The sequence below is a fragment of the Rousettus aegyptiacus genome, unplaced genomic scaffold, assembly GCF_014176215.1.
Source record: "Rousettus aegyptiacus isolate mRouAeg1 unplaced genomic scaffold, mRouAeg1.p scaffold_m13_p_1, whole genome shotgun sequence".
In the NCBI taxonomy this organism is placed as follows: domain Eukaryota; kingdom Metazoa; phylum Chordata; class Mammalia; order Chiroptera; family Pteropodidae; genus Rousettus; species Rousettus aegyptiacus.
In genome coordinates, this window is record NW_023416284.1 from 10617922 (window position 1) to 10641363 (window position 23442).

Consider the following 23442-nt stretch of genomic DNA (forward strand, 5'->3'; position numbering starts at 1 on the left):
GAAAATTGAGCTTTACAGATGGGGAAACTGAGGCACGGGCACTAAATTACTTGTCCCAGATCACTCAACCATAGCATGTTAAAACTGGGAGTGCCGGTGCACAGAGCTCTACTCTTACTTTGTTATTGTTGTTATTATGACTATTATTATTCTTATTTCAGGGAGCTTATGTGAGGGTTGAAAGAGATCAAGTGCTTTGCACAGGGTCTTGCACGTAGTAGGTGCTCAACAAACCACCGGCATGCAGAGATGAACGAGGCACACACTGTCCATAGGCTGTCCCTTAGACTCTCTTTGTCCAGGGCCATAACTGGCCTTGCAAACAGGGGTGCGGCTATGTTCACTGAATAATATCAGAGTGATCACTGGTGCCAAGAGGTGCGGGAACCCTGGGACGGTCACCTTCCCTGCTTTCCCTCTCCTGCTAAAGGCAGACTTGGTTCCAAGAGGCTCGGGGTCTTCAGGATGCCAGCTCTCACCCACTGCCAAGTAGAGAGGCAGAGATTCCTGTCATAAAGCACGGCACCGACAGGGAGAGAAAGGAAGCAGCGGGCAAAGCCATGCACCCTCAGCTTTCCTGCTTTGCTTCTGGTGGGCTCCCTGCCCAGCTTCCTGGTCTGCGTTCCCGTTGGCCCGCAGCCTTGTTTCTAGTTCCACACCACCCAGTGTCTTCCGTGGAGCCCATCCAATCCCTGTGCCTGCTGAGCCTAGGACGGCACGGGGTGGAGATGAAGTGAAAGGAACATCCTGAACCCTTGGTCCCGCACGCCTTTGCCCACCTTCCAACCCAGACCCCGAGTTGAGCAGGCTGACCGTGAGGGGCTAAATGGATCAATCAGGATGTGGAGGATAAAGTGGTTTCCATGGCAGCGGCAAGAGAGTGGAGAAGAGAGGGCTGGAGAGGAAGGGGAGGGGGAGAAGAGAGGGGGGTCCGAATGGGAAGGACAGGGGAGGAGGAAGCAGCAGGCCAGAGAGTCAGGGGAATGGGGTCAACAGAGAGATGGAGGATGGGATGGGAGTGGGATTCGGGGCCTAAGGCTCATGGTAACAGCCAAACAGGGGGGGAAGGGCCAGGATGGTTGGCACAGTGACCCCCATCTTCCACCAACCAGGCATCGAGTTGGTCAGAGAAGCAGGGGCCAGTGATTCCAGGGTCCCAGGTACCAACTTCCTGGGCTTGGGCGATCGAGAGGCCCCAGGTTAGACTGCGCAGTTTTTCATTGGGAATTCATCACTGGAAGATAAAATCTGACTTCTGAGAGGTGTTTTTCCACATTGGGAACAGGTCACTCCCAGTTTGCCCACTGAGGAATCATGACTGCCATCTCTGGAGCACCCCTCTGGGCAAGAGAGAAAGGGTCTTCCACGGCGACCTCGTTTGAGCCTCAGCACAGAGGCTCCCTAAAGCCCAGAGGCAGAAGCCGAGGTTCAGAGCAGCGAGTGACCTGCCTGAGGTCACACAGGCTCGGAGGCTGAGCTGGATTTGCATGAGCGTTAGTACTTCCAGTCTGGCAGGAAGGGTCTCTTCTTAGGGTAATGCTAGAACGTAGCGGGGTGCAGCGGAAGAGTGGGCTGGGGGAGGCAAGCCCCTTCTCTTTGAAAGACAGAATGGGGCTTGCCTGGTCCTCGCCGTCCTCGGCCTGCTGACGGCTGGCAGCAGTCAGATCCTGATTATAATGCCTCAGGCTCAGGGCTAGCATTGCCAATCCACAGCGTCTGGGTCCAAGTCACCCTGGACAGAGGAGGGGAACAGTGAGGGGGCTAGGGGTGGGGCAGGAAGGGTGCTGCCGTGTTCTGGAACTTTCCCCACCACACCACCACTTTGCCGACCATCTCCATCATCCTTCCCCGCCGGCCCTGCATTTGATTGGAAGCCACAGATGTTTTGAACCCACTGAGTGGTTTTATGATGGAAACAGTTTTCAGGTTGAAAGGGGGATAAAAATCGTGCTAATGGCTTTCTAAAGGCCCTGGGAAAAAAGGAGTTTAGGCAGTTTCTGGAAAGAAAGGAGAAAGCACACCAGAAAGAGAGTAATAAAACTCTTAGCGCTGACAGGGCTCGGCTCTTAGGTAAGGGGCTTTTCTGGCTGCCCAGGCCCCCTGCCCAGAACTCCCGCCCCTTCCCTCCACCCCCGAGCCCCTGCCCTCTCCCTGCCCCAGTCCAAGGCAGCCTGCCCACCTCTAATTGGTGCTGCTCAGTTTTCTCAGGTTAACCTGCCACACATAGCCCAGCTGGACCTTGGCTGGCTCCCGGGCCAGCGGGAATGGCTGGAAGATGGTGGTGGCCCCAGCTGTCAGCTCCCAGCCCCACGGAGTGATTCTGGCATGTCCTTCTCGCGCTTGGTTCAGGGGAGACGTTGGACCCAAAATCTCCAGCTTTGTGTCATGAAAAGAGCACAGATATTTCTGGCTGTTGAGACTGATTCGTTGAGACTCTGGGCTCATAGCAACCACGGCTGCAGTTCCATGAGCACCTACTGTGTGTCCCACCCCCAACCCCACGTGAGGGGCTCTGTAACGCCATCCTCGATCCTCAAACCACCTTGCAGGGGGCCGTCCTTGGCCCACTTCTCAGAGCCCTCGCTGGATCACCTGGCACAGGTGGCCTGGCCTTTCCATCCTTGATCTGCTGCTGACTGCTATCTGGCCTGTAGCCATTCTTCTCTCTTTAGTTTTCTCGTTTGTTAAATGTGAGATGACCAACCATCCTGATTCGCCGAGAGCTGAATGGTCCCTGGGACATGGGATTTTCAGTGCCAAAACCAGGAATGTGCTCGATCAACCAGGCTGGGCTGGGAGATGGGTATTAAAGAACTGCTTGCCTCCTCCACATATTTCCTGTGCCCAGAGGACAGGTCCCTTAGCTCGGAGGGGAGTCTCTTTCCTCCACTAGCATCTCTGCCCAGTGCAGTGCTCATGACCCCTCACCTTCTCCCTGCTCTGCTCTTGCAAAGGGCTTGGTGGAGGAGAAAATCCAGGGATTGGCCGAAAGGAGGAGAGGAACTCATTTCTGGATTTCAGATTGTTCTGTCCCTGTCCATTGGGGTTGAAACGTCTCCCTTCACAGGCAAATTCTCCAGGAACGTGTTGACGAGGTGTGGCTCAGGTCTTACCATTTCAGATGACTTCAGTCAAGTTCATTCACACCAAACAGAACATGACCATTTGCCCCTGAACTAAGTCTAGGGTCTGGGTCCCCTTTCTGGGGGTGAGCCTGAGAGCATAGACCCACGTCCAGGAGGCCAGGAAAGATTGAGAATGCATAACCTCATTTAGCTGGAGGACAGGAAGCAGGGGCGGGTCCAGGAGGGCGGGCCTAGCATTAAGCCAGTGCAGAGTGAGAGTGGCAGAGGCCACAGTTGGTGTGTGGCCAGCTTTGCGGCAGCCCCTGATGGTTCAAAGCAGCAAAATCTGTTCTCAAATAATTCCCATTCAGCCGTACTCGCCAGGGACATACCACGTGTCAAAGCCTTCTAAGCGCTCATTGCTGGTATTTGCAGTTTGGTAAAGTCGATGCAAAGGAATCACCCAGTGTGTTTGGTGGGAGAGGAGGCCCTTAAACAGATGGAAGGCCCCATGAGGAAGTAAGAAGGGCTGAGCACCTGAGATTTAGAGTGGGATAACCTGGGAGCTTGTTAGAAACGCTCAGGCCCCACCCCCAGACCTACCAGAATCTGCATTTGAACAAGACCCTTGAGGGATTCTTGAGCACCTTCAAGTTTGAGCCAAGCACCTCAGCACCTTGCCAGGGTCTCCTGTAGAGGACCCCATCCATGACGATTCTAGATCTAGATGAGGTCCTTTCTTGCCTGTCCATATCTGCTTTCCCTGATGTGCCAGTTGCCACGAATGCTACCCCCAGTGCCTAGTCCGTTTCCTGGTATTTGGGGGTTTGTGCAAACTGCAGCGAGGCAGCCGGGGTGGTAGAGCAGCCGGGGCTGGCTGGGCAGGGGCACAGCTGGGTAGCTGGGCCAAATAAGCCAACCTGAGCTGCCTCCAGGCTTCCAGCCAGGCTCTGCAAATTGCACAGGTGTGTCGGGGGAGGGGGCGGGCAGAGACATCAAACACCCCTTCCCTTTTCAGAGAGCAGCAAACCTTAGTAGCAAGCATTCTGATAGCACCCGTGGTTGCCAGATGCTTTATGGCAATTCTTATAAGCTCTGCCTCACGGCTCTGCAGAGGTAGAGAGGGCACTCAGTAAATGCGGCCCCTGCATCAAGGGGTGTGACCCTGAACTTGGAGAGTGAGCAGGTGTTTGTCGGAGAGAGAAACAAGGTCCAGGCATCAAGGGATGTGCAGCCAATCAGGGAAGCATGGCAGATGCAAAACAGTAAAACTTCATTACTTCCCACTTGAGATCATTCCAGCAGGGATGAGGATGAGCAGAGCTGAGCAGGCACGCGGCTAATAAGATTGCAGGGGGTGTGTTTAACCTACTTGCAAGAATGAACTGTTTCCTGGCCCCTTAGAAGCTCCGTTTCCATGCAAACAATGGTTATACAAATGAAAAGGCTCTCTAGTCTCTTCATTAAAGCAGTGCCTCAAAGGACCAATCGCTACCTGAATCTCCTCCATTAGCCCGGAATGAGGTACAATGTATATAAATGAAGATGTTTGAATTACAAAATGCTTTTTAAATAAGATAGATTATAAAAGTTTGGTCTTGACAAGCCTTCTGATTCCACTTTATTCCATTTTATTTTGGCAAAAGAGGCGAGGCCATGCTTTCTTCCTTTAGCCCATTCCGGGTTCCCTTGGTCCCTCCCTCCCTCCCTTTCTCCTTTTTTGGGTCCCAGCTGAATCAGGAAGAATCTCACAGTCAGACCTTTTGGGCTTCGCTCCCCAATCAGTGAAAGCCGTGGGAAGGGAAGGGTTTCCGCTGGGAAAAGATAAGTCAAATCTTCACTGTAATAAGGTCACTCTGGCAGCAGTGTGGGGAGGGGACAGACAGACTAGAGGGGCCCAGGGTAGGGAGAGGTGACAAGAATGAAGACAGGAGTGGAGAGGTTCTGGAAGGGGCAGGAGCAGTGGCGCGGAGGGAAAGAAATGTCCACGTGTCACTTGTCCCATAACGTTGTCTCAGCAGAGAGAGGATTAGGAGAGGGTCAGCGAGGCCCTCGAATGTCAGGCATGCTCTTCTCGTAAGGCAACCCCAGAGCCCGCCCCCCTTCCCCGCTTTGGAGCCTTTTTAGCCATTTTGCATACACAGTTCCAACAGGACTTGTTATCAGGGGTCGAAGCTCACTGTGAGTGGAAAGGAGCCCTTAATTAAGTAGGACTAGGGCGATTGGGGGGGTGGGTGAGGGAGGGGTAATGTGGAGCGAGATGCTTCTAAAGGAAGGCACCCCAAGCCGTGTGTGAAAAGCCAAAAGTCATAAGGCACTAAAGGGCCCTCGTACAATCGCTCCAGAAACTGTTGGGCAGGGTCTCGGTAGCCTCCGCCCCGCCGTGGCGCTCCTCGGTCTCTGCCCGAGAGTAATGAAAGCCTGTGTCCGTTCAAACACTTGCGCCCACATGCTCGTAGCACCTTGGTCTGTAATTCCCCAAACTGAGAGCACCGCCAGCGTCCATCCGCAGGTGAGTGGATAGGCGAAAGCAGGTACGTGCCTGCAGTGGAATGACGCCCGGCCGCAAAGAGGACAGAGCTATGGATGGAGGCAAATCTCAAAATATCGAATCTCAAAATATCGACGACAAGTGAAAGACACCAAATAAAAAATAGCGCACACTCCCCGATTTCATCGATGTGAAATCCTAGGAAACGCGGTCTACGGAGAGGGAAAGCGGAGCCGTGGTCGCCTACGTTTAGGGGGCTGGGAGGGGTGTTTAAGAAGAACACAAGGAAACTTTCGGGGTGACGGTTTCAACAGTGTACACACATGTCCAAACCCAACAAATGCATAAACTCTATGTACAGTTTATTGTTTTTCAATTATGCCTCAATAAGGCTCTAAACAATTTTTTTAGAGGAAAGGCTCCCGGAAGACATATAGTGCAGTGGCAAGCTAACACCCCGCACTACCCTTAAGATGTGGCGGGGTGACACTGATGTTTGTCACCATGGCCTTGATCCTGGGGCAATTTAATGAATGTCCAGCCGATTTTTTCTAAGAAGGGGAGAGAGAGAGAGAGAGATGCAGAGTTGATGGAAAAAGCACTACTGCAAATAGTGGCTGATACACGGTAGGGGCTTTGTAATTTGTTTTAAATGTTTAATTAATTAACGGTGTAAGGAGAAGAAACCGACAAGCACTTACAGCACACGGGGCTCTGTTCTAAGTGCATTTACATATGCTCATCAATTTAGAATTCAGTTCTCAGCAAAAGTCACCAACTGGATCATCTGATTTCCTAACGGTACAGACAGAGTAACTCCAAGAGCCATCCTGTGTCCTCCCAGCCCACCCTCTGTGCCCAAATCCACGATCTCGATTCTTTGAGAATCTAGGACTCTTCCCAGTGGAAAGGCAAAGCCAGGAAAGGAAAGACAATCGGAGGCTTTTAAGTTGTGTCAGGTGTGGAGAATGTGAACGCGACTGGCTCAGCAAACTCCAGTCGCCAGTATTAAGGGGCCCATCAGAAGCCAGAAGAAAGGAGTTTGGGAACATTACAGACCATCCCGTTTATCTCGGCGGGCAGGAAGCGGATGGCTCTCGTTACCTGGAGAGGTGGCACAAGGCTCAGAATAGAAACACACACAAGAACAGTGGAAGCAGATTCTGGAACCAGAGAGCTCAAATTCATTTGCTGGTGAAGGAAGATGTGAGAAGCAGTGTCTGGGTAGGGGAATGGGGTCCAAAGACAATTCGTGGGTTCTGTCATCCACCAGGCTTGGTTTTGAGTCACGGTATCCACTTCCTCGCTCTGTGACCTCTTCTCTGGGTGCCTCAGTTACCTCATCTATACAACGGGAATAATATATTATTATTGCTACATATTACACGTATTACATATTAGGGCATGTTTGATATACTGCATTAGAACAGAGTAGTGTCAAGGATCCAGTGAGACAGGGTAAAATGCTTAACACGATGCCTCTCATTGTAAATCTCCATAAATACCAGCACTCCCCCTAGAGGCTGTAACCTCACAAGGCAGGTATTATAACACCCATTTATCAGATGGAGAAAAGGAAGTCCAGAGAAGCCAAAGGACCTTGTCCAACTTTGTACAGCTAGTCAAATGCAGAGCCCATGCTAGAGCCCAGGGCTCCTAACTTAGCCTAATCTGGCTTAGGCTGCTTCCACTACCCTTATGCACACAGTGGCTATGCCCTGATCACCTACCACGCATGTGTCCAGGCTCACCTTCAAGGAGCTCATTTGCTTTCCTGGGAGGTAAGACAAATAGGTAACAATGTAGCATGATATGGACAGGTAGGCAGACCCAGACAGATGCAGCGCTGAGGAGGTGGAGAGGAACTCTGTCTATACAGGAAGCAGGCAGTCAGGGCAACCTGCCTGGCAGAGGCGGCATCTGAATGCAGATGCCATGAACCACTATGTAACTGTGATTCTATCCATTGGACTCTTATGCCATACCAGCTCTGAGCTAAGCCCTTGAATTATCCTATGTAATCTTCTCAACTGCCTGATGGAATCCCATATGGGCTTTGAAAGATGGCTAGAGGCTGGCCATGTGGACAAGACGGGAAGATGGTCCAAGCAGAGGTCATGACCTAGGCAAAGACATGGAGGCAGGAACCAAATCTTTGGCATCTCTGCGTCTACCCCCTCCAACCCGCAAGTCTCAGCATAGGGAATGGCACAGAATAGTCCAAAACCAGCCCATAGCCCTGGCCCCAGGCCTGGCAGAGCCCCAGTGACCAGCCCTTGCATGGCCTCACCTGAGCCATGGTGGCCCGGGTGGGGCCCCCACTATCTCTCCACCCAGCTTTTCAAAAACACAGTTACTCACCCTTCAGAGCTGCTGTCAGTGTTGGTCAACTCCAGCCACTAAATTGCAGTACACTGATCTTGCCAAAAACCTTTGCAGTTATTAATAGTTTATTGATCCCAGCCAATTGCTGATGAGAGTAGGTCTCTTCACCCCAGTCCTCTTGGGGCTGTGTTATCTGTGAAGGCCCTTTATTCAGCATGCAGATCAATGCCACTCAAGTCTGGGGAAAGGGGGGTCCCTGGGCTGCTTAATCCACTTCAGAAGAGTAATATGAAGGCACAAGCTCAGATGAGGCACTCAGAGGCAGCTCGGTCCAGTCAAATCTGTAGCCTGGAAGCTGCCAGGTCCGCTAATGAGAACTAGAGTCCACCTTGGGTGGGGAGGAGGTTGTACCTGGTTTCCAGCACAGAGGGAGATAAGAGTCTCCATGCTCACACACAGCCATCACCTATCAATGTAATAAATACTTATTGAATACCTACTATGATATGCAAGGCCCCGGATAAACTGGTAAAACAGACAGATGCAGACCCTGCCTTCATGGAGCTTACTGTGCTTGGCAGGAGAAGCAGGACATTGGAGTGTCACAACATATGAAATTAAATCAGAGTTGGACTGATATGAGGAGACCTGCTGTATCAGTTAGCTATTGCCGCATAACAAGCCATCCCAAACCTGGATGGTTTAAAGGAATAACTCATGAGTCTAGGAGTTGGCTTGGCTGAATGTGGCTTCTGAGTGTGGCCTTTGCTGGAATGACTGGGCCAACTAGAGCCTCTCTCCGCATGTTCGCATGCTGTATCAGAGGCAGGGAGAAAGTGAACGGGGTGTTGTTCTTTTGAGACCGATGCTTAGAATTTGCACACCATCATACTGTTGGTCAAAGCATGTCACAAGGCCAAGAATGGGGAAATAGATTCCACCCCTAGATGGGAGGAATTGTAAAGGTGCATGGCAAGAGCCATTGATTCAGGGAGGCTATTAATCCCGACCATCAGTGTGATCGATCTACTAACTCACCTAGTCCACTATGAAAGTGGCCAATCCTTTGTAACCTGAAAGATTTGAAAGATGTAGCCAGGGGAAGAAACTCCAATATTCTTAGGGGGAAAATAAATATTGCCAACAAAAAGTGCTCAATCCAAAAAGGAACTTAGCTAAAATGCACCTGTGGGTGTCACTTACGAGGGATCCTGGATGGGATTCTGGACCAGAAAAAGAACATGAGTGGGAAAACTGGTGACATCCAGGTAAAGTCTGGAGTTGAGTTACTAGTGATGCATTGACGTCGGTCTCTTCGTCTGGCAGCTCTATCGTGGTCACGTAAGGTGTTAATAACGGGAGACCTTGGGTGAGGGTGCACGGGAACTCTCTACTCTCTGTGTGACTTTCCTGTAAATCTAAAATGATTCCAAAGTAAACACCTTATTTTTCACAAAAGAGTTGGGCACACGGGAGGAATGGGAAGAACGCCGTGCTAGCTGGAGGAAGAGGAGGGCCGAGGTGCGGCTGGAGACGTGGCAGGAACCAGCCGTGCTGGGCCTTATTGGCTGAGATAAGGATTCTGGTCTTTATCTTCAGAGCAGAGGGAAGCCCTAGAAGCTTGAGGTGGGGGAATGCCATTACGGCTATTTGCATTTGAAGAAATCTGGGTTCTAGCTTGAGAATGCCTCAGGAGGGAGATGAGCGAGGGCACAGAAAAACAGTTAGCTGTTCACCTTTGTGTTCCGAGTAAGAAAAGGTGGGGGCAGCGGAGATGGACGGAAGTGGAGAGGTCAGGGTATATTTAGGAGGCAGAACCCCTGGGGCGTGGTCACGGACTATCTGGGGAGCAGAGAAATGGGGGATATCAAGACTGGTGCCCAGGAGTGCGTCTTGGACATATGGTGGGGGGCAGGACCATTTGTGGAGCTAAGGCAACCAGCAGAAGGAGCATCTGAGTCTGTAGAAAGAGCCTGGAGTGAGAAGCTGCCTTCTTGATAACACACCAATCCAGGTGTCCTCTGAGCTGTCGTCTATACCACCTGGGTTGTGTCCCCTAATCGCATCGCCTGAACATATTGCTTATGGTACTGTCACCTGAGGATGTCATTAGTGTAGCAATAACCTAACCATGTCACCTGCGTTGCTATCGCATACACACACCTGCATATATCACCTGTGTGGCGGCTACCTGAACACTTCCACCTGTGTGTCAACCGTGTCCTTGTTATCTTATTACCTCACCTGGGGAGCTGCCAGCTATACGCGTCCCCCGAGACTGTCTCTTCACAGAGCTGTCATCTGAGCACGCCACCTGCACACCTGTCACCTACAGAAGTCACTTAAGCAGGTCGCCCCTATAACTGACACCTAAAAGCGTCACCTAAACATGTCGCTCGAGGTCACCGTCACTCAGCAACAGGACCCAGTCGAGAGGCTATTTTTCAGTCTCGCTGAGTTACAAACAAAGAAAGTTGTTCCCTATTGTTTCCCCCCTCACTGTGCTCATCTCAGAGCCTCGAGGAGAGGGAGGCAGCATCTTCCCACGAAGTTTTCCTGATGAAAAGCTCCCTGCTCTTTAAGTCTTTCCTGACAGTCGGTAGACCAGATGTCGACCTCTGGTATTCTATGTAAATGACGGTATTTGTTTATGATAATGTGCGCTGAGTGGTAGGAGACAAAGCCAGTGCCTTAGAAGGGCTGGCTCTGCTCAAAGAGATGACAGCGGAGGAAATAGATGAGAGTCTAGGTGTGGGGGCGGGAGGCAGGGAAGTGGGGGACAGTGAGTCATAAGGAAATGGGAGCTGGAAGACAAAGAGAGGGGGGACTGTTCAAACGAGAGAAGAAAGGGGTAAATCTGAGGTTAGATTGCTCAGCAGAAACAGATGGGGGAGAGAGGCTTAGCTGAGCAGGGTGGAAAATGTGTCCACGACGGGTGGGAATGAAGAACTGAACTGAAGGATGCTCCCTTCTCAAGGCGGCAGGTCTCAGCGAGAGCTGGCGTGACTTGTACAAAGTTACATAACCTACCAACGGCAGGGGCAGGATTTGAACTTGGCCCCCTCTGACACCATGCCAGGGCTCTTCGATACAGAAGTGAAAACAAAGATCTGCTTTGCAGGCATTTTTCACAGGGCGAGAGGATAATGTATAAACTCATCTTTAGCGTGGTCTGACCCTGTAGACCCTATAGAAAGATGTAGAACTTGAATTGTCAAACTGCAACCTATGGGTCAAATCCGGACTGTTTTTTAACAGCCAGTGAACTAAGAATGTTTTTTTACATTTTTTTAATGATTAGGGGAAAAAATGAAACAGAAGAAGATTTCACGGCACAAGAAAATGCATGACATTCCAATTTCAGTGGTTATAAATAAAGTTTTATTGAAACGCAGCCACACTGATTTGCTTTCGCACTGTCTGTGGCTACTTCTGCTTTACAAGGACAGAGCTGAGTAGTTGTGACAGAGACTGTGGAAGCAACAAACCCTAAAATATTTACTCTCTTGATTTTTAGAGAGTAAAGGTACGAGAGCATCTCTCTCGTCCTCAGAGTCACCTCCTCTAGGAGGCCCTCCTGGCTTCCTCAGGCAGGACCAACTGCTCCTGCTCGGCGCTTGAATAAGCTCACAATCTCCCATGTGACCTGGAGCACCGATGAGCTTTCCTGCCGAGTCCGCTGGGATGGGGGCTGCTCGGAGACAAGAATTGTACCGTGCTCCTTCTCAAGTCCCCAGGGCTGGGCACGAAGTGACGGCAAGGCAGCATTCGAGTTCCCATCCTGGTTCTTACTGGCCCTATTGATGGGGAGAGGGGCCGTTAAGCCTCAGTTTCCATGTTTGTGAAATGGGAAAAGCGATCCGTGCGTGGAAGGCGGCCACGAGAAACGCGAGAGGCGATGACCCGGTAACAGTTCTGTACTGCACGCCAGGAGCCTCGGAAGCCACGCCACCCTCACGGCCCCCGGGAGTGGGCACCACTGCCACCCCCAGTTCATGAGGCCGAAAGGAGCACAGCTTTAGCTCAGGCTGAGCATGCAGCCTGCACCTTCACCCTCCGAAGCGCGGAGCGCAGGGCCTGGCATGCGGATGGTGTTCCATGGGTGCCGCCCCCCCCACCCCCACCCAGCACAGCACCTGGCCGAGCGGACAATCCAGGGGCATTCGCTGAGCACAGGCTCGGCAGTGGGCGGTGGGTGGTTTCCTGGAACGCTGGGCCTTCCAGCCTCTTACGCTGCTCCTCTGCCTCCCCCAGGCTGCCCGAGGTCCGCGTCTCGGACAATGGACCCTACGAGTGCCACGTGGGCATCTATGACCGTGCCACGAGAGAGAAGGTGGTGCTGGCATCAGGCAACATCTTCCTGAACGTCATGGGTGAGTGCAGGGCGCCCGGCCCCAGCATACAGTAAGGAGGGGTGTGTGTGCGTATGTGGGTGTGTGCGCACACACATAAACGCGTGCATGTGTGCACAGAGGGGCTGTCCCAGGAACCACCTGCCGAAATGCCTGTCTTGTTGGCAGTGGACCCTCTTCTTTCCCACCTTTGCCCTTCAGGGGCAAGGAGACCACTTCGCCCCTCCAGGACTTGACCCCTGAGGATTTCCTCTCAGGACCTCCTCATCCTACCGTCACTGAGACCCTGACCTCATGAAGACAGGGCTGCACGTCATCCCTGGGTCTTCAGGGACCGGGCACTTTGAGAGGCTCTGTCACGTTGCTTAGAACAAACGAGGAACTCGAAGGAGTAGTAAGAGCTTCCCACAGGGCGGCAGGCTGTCACAGCTGTGGGGCTTCAGTTTTCCCTTCTGTGAGGTCGGGGTGGGATGCGGGCCTAGTGGATCATTCATGGATCCCTCAGCTTCAGGTTCCGTGACCCAGCGAGGACTCAGGCATGGAGGTACTGGGCACTGTGGGATCAGCCGTGAGGGCTCCTTTCCCAGACTGGAGCCAGGAACCACATTCATAGAAACACCCGTGAGGAGAGTGCAGTGGGGGTGGGTGCTCCCCCGGGGGGTCGACGATCCAGGTGGGTCTGAGCATCGCAGTGGCCATGCACCCCTGCTGCAGAGAGGATGATTCTGACCCAGCCGTGTGTTCCCTGCCTGGACATCCCAAGGCCTTTCCTGAGATGCCGAAGCATCAGGTGAGGAGTTAGAGGGTGAGCTAAACTGGATGCCAAGGCTCCTGGGTCCTGACCCTGTTATCTGTGCTTCCATTATTGTCCAGGGACAATAATGCTTGTGCCTGTTTCCGGCTGCCTGTGTCCCCCACCCCAGCCTCAGTTTCCCCATTTATAAAAGCCCCTTCGGCACTGACATCCTTGACAGGCACTCTCTCGGATTCTGCCGGCAGAACTCTCGGGACTTGGCATCGACTCTAGGTTCCAGTGTTCTCTGATTTTCTTATCAAATGATATTTATCAGGGAAACAAAGCTTACGGTGCTTAGGCAATCAATGAAAGCATAAAGGCCCTATTGAAAGCCGCTGCTTCTGGGGAAATTGAAAACCTCCAAAGGCCAGACCTCCCAAGGGACATTGATTCGCGCGGTGATAGTGTACGGTATATGGTGTGTTTTGGTTTCCTGGGGAGCGGGCCATAGCCGGGAAGTGACGGTGCCAGGAAACCCCTCTCCCAGTGGCCCGCGCACTGATGGGCGCGTCAAACATGGGCAGGGAACATTCTCGGTGCTCAGCCCTGGGCAGGTCATACCAGGGAACAAAACTTAGTTTGTACCATCAAGGGGCTCCCAGTCCCAAGTCGGACATGCACACCATCATTGACTCACCAGATGTTTATTGAGCACCTGCTACATGCCAGGTAACGGACGCACGCCTTTAAAAGGACATCATTTTTGTCCTTGGAGGGTTTGTGTCCAGGGCATGAGACAAGCGTAGAATAAGCGAGATGATCGTGGATGGTGATAAATACCAGGAAGAAAAAGCAAGCAGGGCAATGAGGTGACAGGTGACCGCGGGTGACGTGGCGGCTGGTTCAGGGAGAGGACTCGGGAGAGGCCCCCTGGAGGCTGCTGGGCTAAGTGCTCTCCACGGCACGGCATTGAGTCCTCACCGCCAACCCGAGGCGCAATGCCAGTGCTGCTGTTACGCCCGTTTTGCAGATGCAGAGATGGAGGCACGGAGAAAGCTAACAACCTGCCTACATCCACACAGCCGGGACCACAACATTTTCCTTTGCTGGTGTTGGGACCACACTTTCAGAACATTGATCTAAGCCTCCGAGTATTCAAAAGAAAAAATTACTAACTCTGTATATGTCCGCATGGATACGTACATAGCAATATCTGTATCTATCGCCCTATCCACATATAGTGTAACTCTCTCTCCTTCTAATTCTCACCTTACCTCACCCCAGAGGCAGGAGAACACCCCATTCCTGCAGCATACAAGTTAAGGGCACACAGGTTTGCATTCGAATCCCAGGTCATGAGCCTCCCCGGGCCTCGGTTTCCCCATCTGTAAAGATAGGACGCCTAACTCCCAGGGCAATGGTAAGATTTAAATTAGGTAAGGTTTCTAAAACACCCAGCCCAGCACGAGGCGGCCAAATGCCCCGCTGGTCAGACTTCACCCTCTTTTGTTGTTGCCATCTCTGGCCCGCCCACTCTTGGGCGTGGCCGTGACTGCCCCGCTCAGTGCTTTCGGCCCCAGCACAGAGAAGTCTCGTCCACGATTCGTGACTCCAAGGATCTCTGAGAAATGAATGTTCGCAGCTTCGTGCACCCTGGCTCCCTAGAAAGGAGCCCAGGTCTGGCCTGTTTCTGTGAGTGGCAGGGCAGCCGGCTTCTGCCTACCCACCATCCTGGCCTCCCCCTGAAGGTCGGCCTGTGCTGGCACCAGGTGCCGAGGAGAGGAGCTGGGATGTGTCCCAATTTTATGATGACAGCAACACTTATAATGACACCTCACACTTAGCCGATGTATGCCAGTTTTAAAGTGCTTTCGACAGAGCGTTTCACCCGATGGCTCACAATAGCCCCTTGGAGTCGTGAGTACTGTGATCCCAATTCACAGATGAGGAAGGAGGCTGAGGCTCAGGGAGGGGACAGGGTTTGCTCTGGGCTCCACGGGGCCACAGCCGTCCCTGTCCCAGAGCAACGTGGCTTCTGTGGCTTGTGGAGACCCAGAATGGTGAGGGGAGGGCTGGGAGAGACGGTGGGGTCGAGCATGAGGAAGTTCCCCACATAGGCCACATCAGCTGGGAGGCAGGAACTGTACTGACCCCATTGCATAGACCCAGGCCCAGAGACGGGAGGGACTTGGCCAGGGCTGGGAGGATTAAATGAAATAATCTACAGAACAGAATGTTCTGAGCTCAGGCACATTCTGAGTACTCAATAAATACTATCTCTTATAGTAGCAACAAATAGTAATAATGTTGGTTAAAAATCTGGCACAGTTAGAAAGGTTAAAAATTGTGCCACCCCCTCCCCCCGCCCACTCCATGACTCTCTCCTTTAAATATATGTCAAGCCATACCTCAAAAATTAAAATCTATTCGATGCTTTGGCCTGTCTGTGACATTGCATAGACCCTTTCTTGTCACACGTGCGCACACAAAAGAGCCTCCCTTCCAAGCTAGCGGAGGTTGTTGAAAGCTGGGGTCTCTCCTTTGTGTCACGAGGGACCCTAAGGACTGGCAGATGGCGGTGGGCTAGAGAGCCCCTGTCCAATTCGGGAGTCAAAGGGAAGCTTCCCAGGACAGTGGCGAGGGGCGGCCGGGGAGCTGGGCGTGGTTCAGGGCCCCACGCGCATCAAAAGCACGGAGCGGTTCTGCCAGAGCCGAGCTGGGCGCCCTGTGCGCCGGGTCTGTCTGCGTCCAGTGCATTCCAATGCGCGCGCTTCCCAGAGGCCTCCGGGTGCAGATCAAAATGCAGGCAGGGCTGTAATTTCACGCCTATCACAGCCCCGCTATGTGGTGGGGAAAGACATTTGGGAGCCCCATGGGTGACACCGAGGGTTCGCGCCGCACAGAGTCATTAAAATGTTTTTATATGAGCTACAGATAAATCGTAAGCCAATTTGAGAGTTGCATGTTGGGCCGCGGGAACGCATTATACACCGTCACGGAAGCATTGCGAAGGCCCTTCTCGGGGGTGCAGGTTAGGCGGGAGAGCATGTTAAGGGTGCGATGTTACAATCAATTAAATTGTGAGGCCCAAACACCCCCACCCTGTCCAAGCCGAAGACACTGCTCTTCTGGTTCCGCCAGAGACCAAGGCACAGGGTTTCTCTGCCACCCTCGCCAGATCCACTGTCACCACCAGCGGGGCTCTTCCGGCCCTCAGCTGTCAATCAAGGCCACTGTCCATCAAACACGGGCTGCGCAGCCGGCACTGAGTGCTCAGTGTTGACCTATGGTTAATCACATGACCCTTCACGAGCCTGCTGAAGCAGGTATGGTCATCCGCATTTTACGAATGAGGGGACGGAGGCTCTGTAGATGTAAGGGGCTCACCCGTGTGAGTGACCGAGCCGGGGGTGGTGGGGGCCACCATGTCTGCCCAAGATTAGAGCTGGTGCTCCTAGCGGCAATTCTGAATTCCCAAGAGAAACCTTTGACACAAAGGCTGTCAGAAACACAACAGGAAGTAACAGGGAGCATGGGGCAGGGATGGTGGAGAGAGAGGAGACCTCAGTAAGCCTGAGCCCTCGCGAGGAGCACTCGGCTCTCCAAATGCAGATGTTCAGGTGGGACCGTTTTTCCTTCGGGGGCTTGTAGGGTCTGGGAAAACAAGGAGCACATTCGAGCCCCCCCCCCCACTTCTTCATTCTTGTACCCCTGTCCCTGTGGGTACTTCCCCCATCCTCTAGTACCCCTACTACTCAAACCCTCTGAAAGGAGCACCGGACTTGGAGTCCCGCGGACCTGGGTCCAAATCGAGGTCAGTGTCCGATCATGACGTGGACAGTTCAGTGCTGAGCTTCCTTTCTCATGAAGACAATATCAGAATGTCTTTTCTGTTAAAGTATATTAGAAGGCGGCTTGAATGCCCACTCACGGGCATTCTAAATTTCATTCATTCATTCATTCATTTAGTCTTCATTTGTTAATTTACTTAAATGTTTATTGAACACCTAGTACGTTCCAGGCATGGTTTTATGCCCTGGAATTCAGCTTCAGCAAGGAGACAGGCAAAATTTCCAATTCTCATGGAACTTATAGTGCAGGAAGGAATGGAGACGTGGCCAGGTAGACAGTTGGAACCTGTGGCATGTCAGAGGAGGTCAAGCAAAGCAGAGGCAGGTACGACCACAGGGAAGCAGGACTATTTTAAACAGGGTGGTCGGCAGGGTCTCTCCAAGGCGACACTCAAAGGCGAGGCCTGAGCCATGTAGACTTCATGCCTGCATGCAACTGATTCAGCGACTACTTCCTCAGCATCTCCTGGAGCCAAACACAGCCGAGGTGCTGAGGATACAGTGGAGAACAAGGCGAAGTCTTTGCCTCATGGAACTTCGGCCCATCGAGAGAGATAGCTCATGGTACAGATGCAGAAACCGAGGCTTGGTAGCCGTGTTCAGTCCCCGGGGCTGGCCATAACTGATGACCACAAACTTAAAGCAAGAGAAATGTATTCTCTCACAGTTCTGGAGCCTAGAAGGCGGAAATCAGGGTGTCGGCAGAGCCGTGCTCCCTCCGAAGGCCCCGAGAAGGAATCCTTCCAGCTTCCGGTGGCCGCCGGCAGTCCTTGGTGTGCCTCGGTTGTTACGTGCATGTCCCCCACCTCTGCCTCCGTCCTCACGTGGCGTCCTCCCGCTGTGGGTCTGCGCCTCTGCGTCCAAATGTCCATCTCTCACGAGGACATTAGGCATTGGATCAGGCTCTCCCTACCCCAGTACGATCCCATCTTAAGTTGATGATATCTACAGAGCCCTTATTTCTAAGTAAGGCCACGTTCGCATGCACTGGGGGTTAGGACTGGAGCATATGTTTCTGGGAAACGCAGTTCAACCCACAACAGTAACTGAGCCAGGAGGTAGCAGAGCAGGATTCACCGTCTGGCTCTGAAGCCAGGACTCTCCACCCCCACCCACGTGGGGCCCCTTCGTTGAGCTTTCGCTAATGTGTCAGTTGCTGGGCTAAGTTCCTCATACGATAACTGATTGACCAACCACCGAAAAATGTTAGGGGGATACTACCATTTCCCCTTTGACAGATGAAGTAACTGAGAGAGGTTATGTCACTGGCCTAGGCCACCCAGCCAGCTAGTGCATCCCATACGCTTAACCATTCTGCTCTATTAGAAGTCACTGAGTATTGATAAGCATTAATAAAACATTTTATCTCAGGATCCCTCTCTCAGTTCCGGAGGTTTCCAAGAGGGACTGGCAGAGGAAGGTAGAATTTTGGAATCTGCAATGGCCCCAAACCATACCGTATGCTTTCCAAACCTGGGGCTGGAGAACACAGCTTCCAGCCCAGAGAACGGTTGTTAATGAGCTTTGAATAGCTTGTCTTTTTGTATTGTTTTGTTTTGTTTGTTTTGTTTTCAGAATGTTTTACTGAATTTTTATTAAGTGCATCTGGTGCTTTTTCCTCCTTTTTTTTTTTTTTAAAAAAAATGGTTTTATTGGGCTATAATTCACATAACATAATTCTATCATTTAGAGTATACCATTCAGTGGTTTTCAGCAAATTCACAGAGCTGAGCAACTACTTTTCTTTCCAGCCACTTGTACCGCATTTTCAATACTCCAAAGGAAACCCTATACCTGTTAGCAGTTACTCCCCATCCCGAACCCCTCCCCGCTAGTCTTAGGCAAGCACTCATCTACTTGCTACCTCTCTGGCTATGCCTAGGGATTTCATATTATTAGTATTACACAACATGTGTTCTTTTATGGCTTTTGTGATTTCTTTCACTTAGGATAATGTTCTCAGGGTTCATCCATACCGGAGTATGTATCAGTGCTTCGTTTCTTTTTTTTTTTTTTTAATTTTTAAAATATATTTATTTATTTGTTTGTTTGTTTTAAGTGAAGCAACCCTCGGTTGACCTCATAGATTGCAAGGACCTTGTCAGCTTATAATCCTTTATTTTTTATTTTTGTTTTTACACCTATAGCACCCGGTCTTCCTAGGCGGTCTCCCATCCAAGTACTAACCATGCCCAACCCTGCTTAGCTTCCGAGATCTGACGGGATTAGACTTGTTCAGGGTGGCATGGCCGTAGACTCGTTCCTTTTTACAGCTAACCAACATTCCATTTATAATAGATGACATTTTTTTTTTACCAGTTGATGGATATTTAGATAGTTTCCACTTTGGGGCTATTGTGAATAATGCTACTATGAACATTCATGTACAAGTTTTTGTGTAAATATATAGTTTCCATTCTCTTGTGAAGTGGCATTTTGATTTGCATTTCTCTAATGGATAATGATATTGAGCATCTTTTCATGTGCTTATTGGCCATTTGTAGACCTTCTTAGAGAAATATCTTCAGATCTTTTGCTCATTTTCAATTGGGTTATTTGTCTTTTTATCATTAAGCTGTAAGAGTTTCTTATTCCAGATAGCAGGGCCTTGTCAAATATATGATTTGCATACATTTTCTCTCATTTTGTGAATTATCATTTCACTTTCTGGATCGAGCCCTTTCACGGAAGAAAGGTCTTCATTCTGACGAAGTCCATTTTATATACTTTTTTCCTTTTGTGACTTGTGCGTTTGGTGTCGTCTCTAAGGAAGCTCTGCCGAACCCAAGGTTGTGGTGTACTCCTATGTTTTTCTTCTACGAGCGTTTATAGTTTTTAGTCTTGTGTTTAGGTTTATGATCTATTTTGAGTTCATCTCGGTACATGGTGCGAGGGAGGAATCTACCTCCATCATCTGCATGCGGGCACTCAGTGGTCCCAGCACCAATGTTTGAACAGCCTCCTTTCTCCCCCATTGAATTGTCTCGGCATCCTTGTTGAGCATCAGTTGACTGCAAATGTGAGGGTTTATTTCTGGATGCTTTATTCTATTCCCTTGATCTATACGTCCTCATGCACTTCCAGTGCTTTTTAAAGCTATCTGGCCACCTCCAGCCTGGCTCTGTCACTCTCCTGCTGTGTGCCTTTGGGCAAGCAGTTCACAAAAGTCCTCCAGTGGCCAGTTCCTTCAGTTTTCGCATTATGAGAAATTCACCCTGGGGCTGGTGAGTGCTCCCAGAGGAAAAGAGACGACAGCACACTGGGGTGTTGCAGACTGTGCCCACTCCATGTGGCCGGGCCAGAACCCAGGCTCTCTACAGACCTGCCTTCAAAGACCACATTCTTGAGCTCGATTCTCTGGACTCCCAACCCAGTACTCTTCTCTAGAAAAAGGAGCACATTCCCAGAACCGATAACTGAAGGGTCAAAGACCTCTCTTGACTTGGGAAGGAGAAATGCCCATGGCTTCTAGTGTGTTGGGAAAATCTGAGGCCTCAGGGAAGACCCAGAGGCCCTCAAAGGCCTGCTGATGCTCCTGCAGGCTTGGGCAAAACAGAAGAAACACAACTCTGCCTCTGAAGGACACCAATGAGAGAGGGGGCTGAAGACCCAGCTCTCGAGGAGCCTGTCAGAGCACAGGATGGCTGCGGGGAGGGGGGGGGTGGGCGTCTCCCAGGCAGAATGGCACTGCACTGCAGGTGGAGGTGTGCATGTGGCCCTCCGGGGGCAGGTTAGATTCGCAGAGGGAGGCTGCTTATCTGAGAATCCCTCAGGGTCTGCAGGCAGGGGAGCTGTGAGGGGAGACTCAGAGCCACCATGCAGCCCTCTCCAGAGCCCAGGACGCCTGCTGGGTGGAAAATGATTGGCTCCTTCCCCTGTCTTGGAACCTGAGCAGACGAGCCTCCTGCTGGGCTTGAACTAATTACATGAACTGGCCCCAGGCAACTGTAGTGGCCACAGCTCTCGAGGTTGCTGTCTGCTGTCAAGAGGAGGTGTGGGTGGCTTGGGATCTCGGCCAGGACTGCAAAGGAGACCTAGGGTGCTGAGGGACAGAGAGACAAACCCAAACCAAAACTTCCCACCCCAGAAGCTCCCAGGGTCCTGATGACCAGGCCTGAGAGAGCTGAGGAGTGGTTACGAGTATGAGCCTTGCATTCAGCCTTGAACTTCAAAGCCAGTTCACAACTGCTAGTAATAAAAGCGGCAAATGTTTATCGAACATTTGCTATACACCAGGCACAGTTCCGTTCTGCACCTGTCAACACATTTAATTGTCACAACAGCCTTCTAAGGTAGATTCTGCAGTTATTGTCCACATTTTACAATTGCGAAAACGGGGTAGTTAAAATTTTGCCTGAGGGCACAGGTCCAATAAGGCTAGAACTAGGATTCAAACCCAGGCAGACGCTCCAGAGACCCCGGGCCTAACCACTACCTACACTGGCAGGTTGTTCAAGCTCCTTGAGCCTCAGTTTCCTCATCTGCTAAATGGGGGTTCCAATAACACCTCCCCTGCTGGGGCATGAGATGTACAGGTCAGCGTCCCAAGCTCACGATGAACTCACCAAAAGATTAGTTGTTACTTCTCACGCACTTTTCCTTAACTTTCACTCTGCAAATGACAGTGGGGCCGAGGAATGGGGTCAGAGCTGCAGGCAGGGACATCAGCCCAGCTGAAGCTCCATAAGCCAGAGAGTGACAGCTCGGGCCTCTTGCCCCGGGCACCAGGAAGAGATCAGAAAAGAAGCAACAGTCCAATGCCTCCTCCTCCTCAGTTTTGCTGCAACCTTTCCTCTGTAAGCCTCAGTTTCTTCATCTGGAGCTTGGGGTAATGAAGGTTCCCACTTCCTAAGGCTTTTGTAAGGAGTAAAGATGGTGCATAGAGAAAGTGCTCGGCCCAGGCCTGCTGGCACATTCTGAGGGCAGGGCGGTCGGTTAGAAGGAGGGAGAGACAGGAGCCAGCCCAGGGCTCGGGCAGCGCAGGCTAGACGTTCCAGGTGTTTCCAGAAAGAAGCTACAGGACATGGGGACCAACTGGAAAGATGGGAGCAGATGTGGCGGACGTAGCAGGCCCTAGATAGAGATGGTCCCTGAGAAGGTATCAATGAAATCGTGTGATTTCACACAGCAGATGGTGACTATAGGAAATGGGCCACTTAGGGCTGTAGTCCTAAGGACCTCTGCAGGCCTCCCCGCCCCTGCCAGTCAGAGCTCCTGAGAGGGGACAGCTAGATGGGCAGCAAGGGCATGAGACAGCTGGCCGGGCTTGCCTATCAGAGCGGGGCCTGCAGCCCAGAAGACTGAGGCTGGAGTGGCCAGGCTCCTTGAGGATGGACATAAGAGCATCCTCAGAGAATGGACACTGCCATCTTGAGTGCCTGGACCTGGCCAGGGACCTGGAGGAAGGATGCCCACCTTGCCCACTTGCCTGCCCATGGGCCCCCAGCTAGCTAAGGTCACCGGCTGAGCCAGTGCATAGAGGGGCTGGACAGATGGGTTTGGGGCTCAGAGGAGCACTTTGGAGTAAACCAGATCATCTAACAAGGACAATCACTTCCTAGCCTTAGCTCCAAAGGCCCAAGCTTGCCGACTACCTCCCGAACAGGCTTTTAGAATCTTCCATTCTGCTTTCTCTGAACTTGGATCTGCAAAACAGGAATGCCCTTGACCGAGCCCACTGTGTGCTCAGCGGCAGGCCCAGCACGTTCCACGAGCCCACTATTCCTCCTTCTAGTCTACTCACTCTCAGGCAGGCCCTGGGATGCCTCGCTGACAGTGGGCAAACTACGGACTGCTCAGAGAGGTCAGGGAACACGCCCGAAACCCCACAGCGTGAGCGGGCTGGGATTTGAGCTCAGGTCTGCTGGGAGACAGAGTCCCCAGTCCTCCCACAACACGAGGCTGTCAGGAAGATGGAGGGACATCATTCCTCTCTGGGTGTGAGCTGTATGGCAGCCAGACGGATCTCGCCCAGAGACCAGGGTTCCTTTCAACAGCTCAAAACACTAGGGTTGCCCCATTGGCTGCTCCTGCCAGCCATCGGCAAGAACGGTACCCTCAATTTACAGAAGAGAAAACTGTGTCTGCTAATAAAGAGAAGCCGAACATTTTCTGATTGCCATTTTCCATCCTTAGAGACCCGAGGCCCTGAGCCGGGGGTGGAGACGAGGCTTCTGCACCACGAGCACACACTGGGCATGATTTGGAACCTCTCTGGCTCGTGATCATGGCTGGAAGGAGCAGATAGCTCACTCGAGCAGCATGCACTGTTCTGTGCATCTTGTCCCTGGGGCCATAGCGCAGATGTCACCAGTCCTTCTCTGAGACCATTTGCTCATTCATTCCTCACGCAAGTCCTTGATTCAGTCCACATTTATCAGCACCTACTAAGTGCCTGCTGTGGGGGAAGGACTGAGAGGGATCCACCAGAATATACTGTAATAGTGGTGAATTTTGTGGTTACGGGGTGCCAAATATTGCTCCAAGCACTTTAAACATATTAATTCATTTCATCTTCACAAGTCTAGAAACTAGGCACTTATATTATTCCTATTTTAAGAAATGAGGAAACTGAGGCCCAGAGAGGTTAAGTAACTTGCCCAAGGTCACGCAGCGAGTGAGT

General features: G+C 51.7%; 1 protein-coding gene and 1 pseudogene across 2 annotated transcripts in view; one reads left to right on the forward strand and one right to left on the reverse strand.

The window, feature by feature from the left end:
* The window catches only part of IGSF21 (immunoglobin superfamily member 21), a 227148-nt gene that overhangs the window by 180572 nt on the left and 23134 nt on the right, over positions 1–23442 (forward strand). For both annotated transcript variants that reach the window (XM_016128301.2, XM_016128302.2), the window contains one exon: positions 12136–12254. In XM_016128301.2, the coding sequence (XP_015983787.1) occupies positions 12136–12254 (119 nt within the window). The remainder of the gene's footprint in view (positions 1–12135; positions 12255–23442) is intronic.
* LOC118606869 lies at positions 18959–19077 on the reverse strand (annotated as a pseudogene).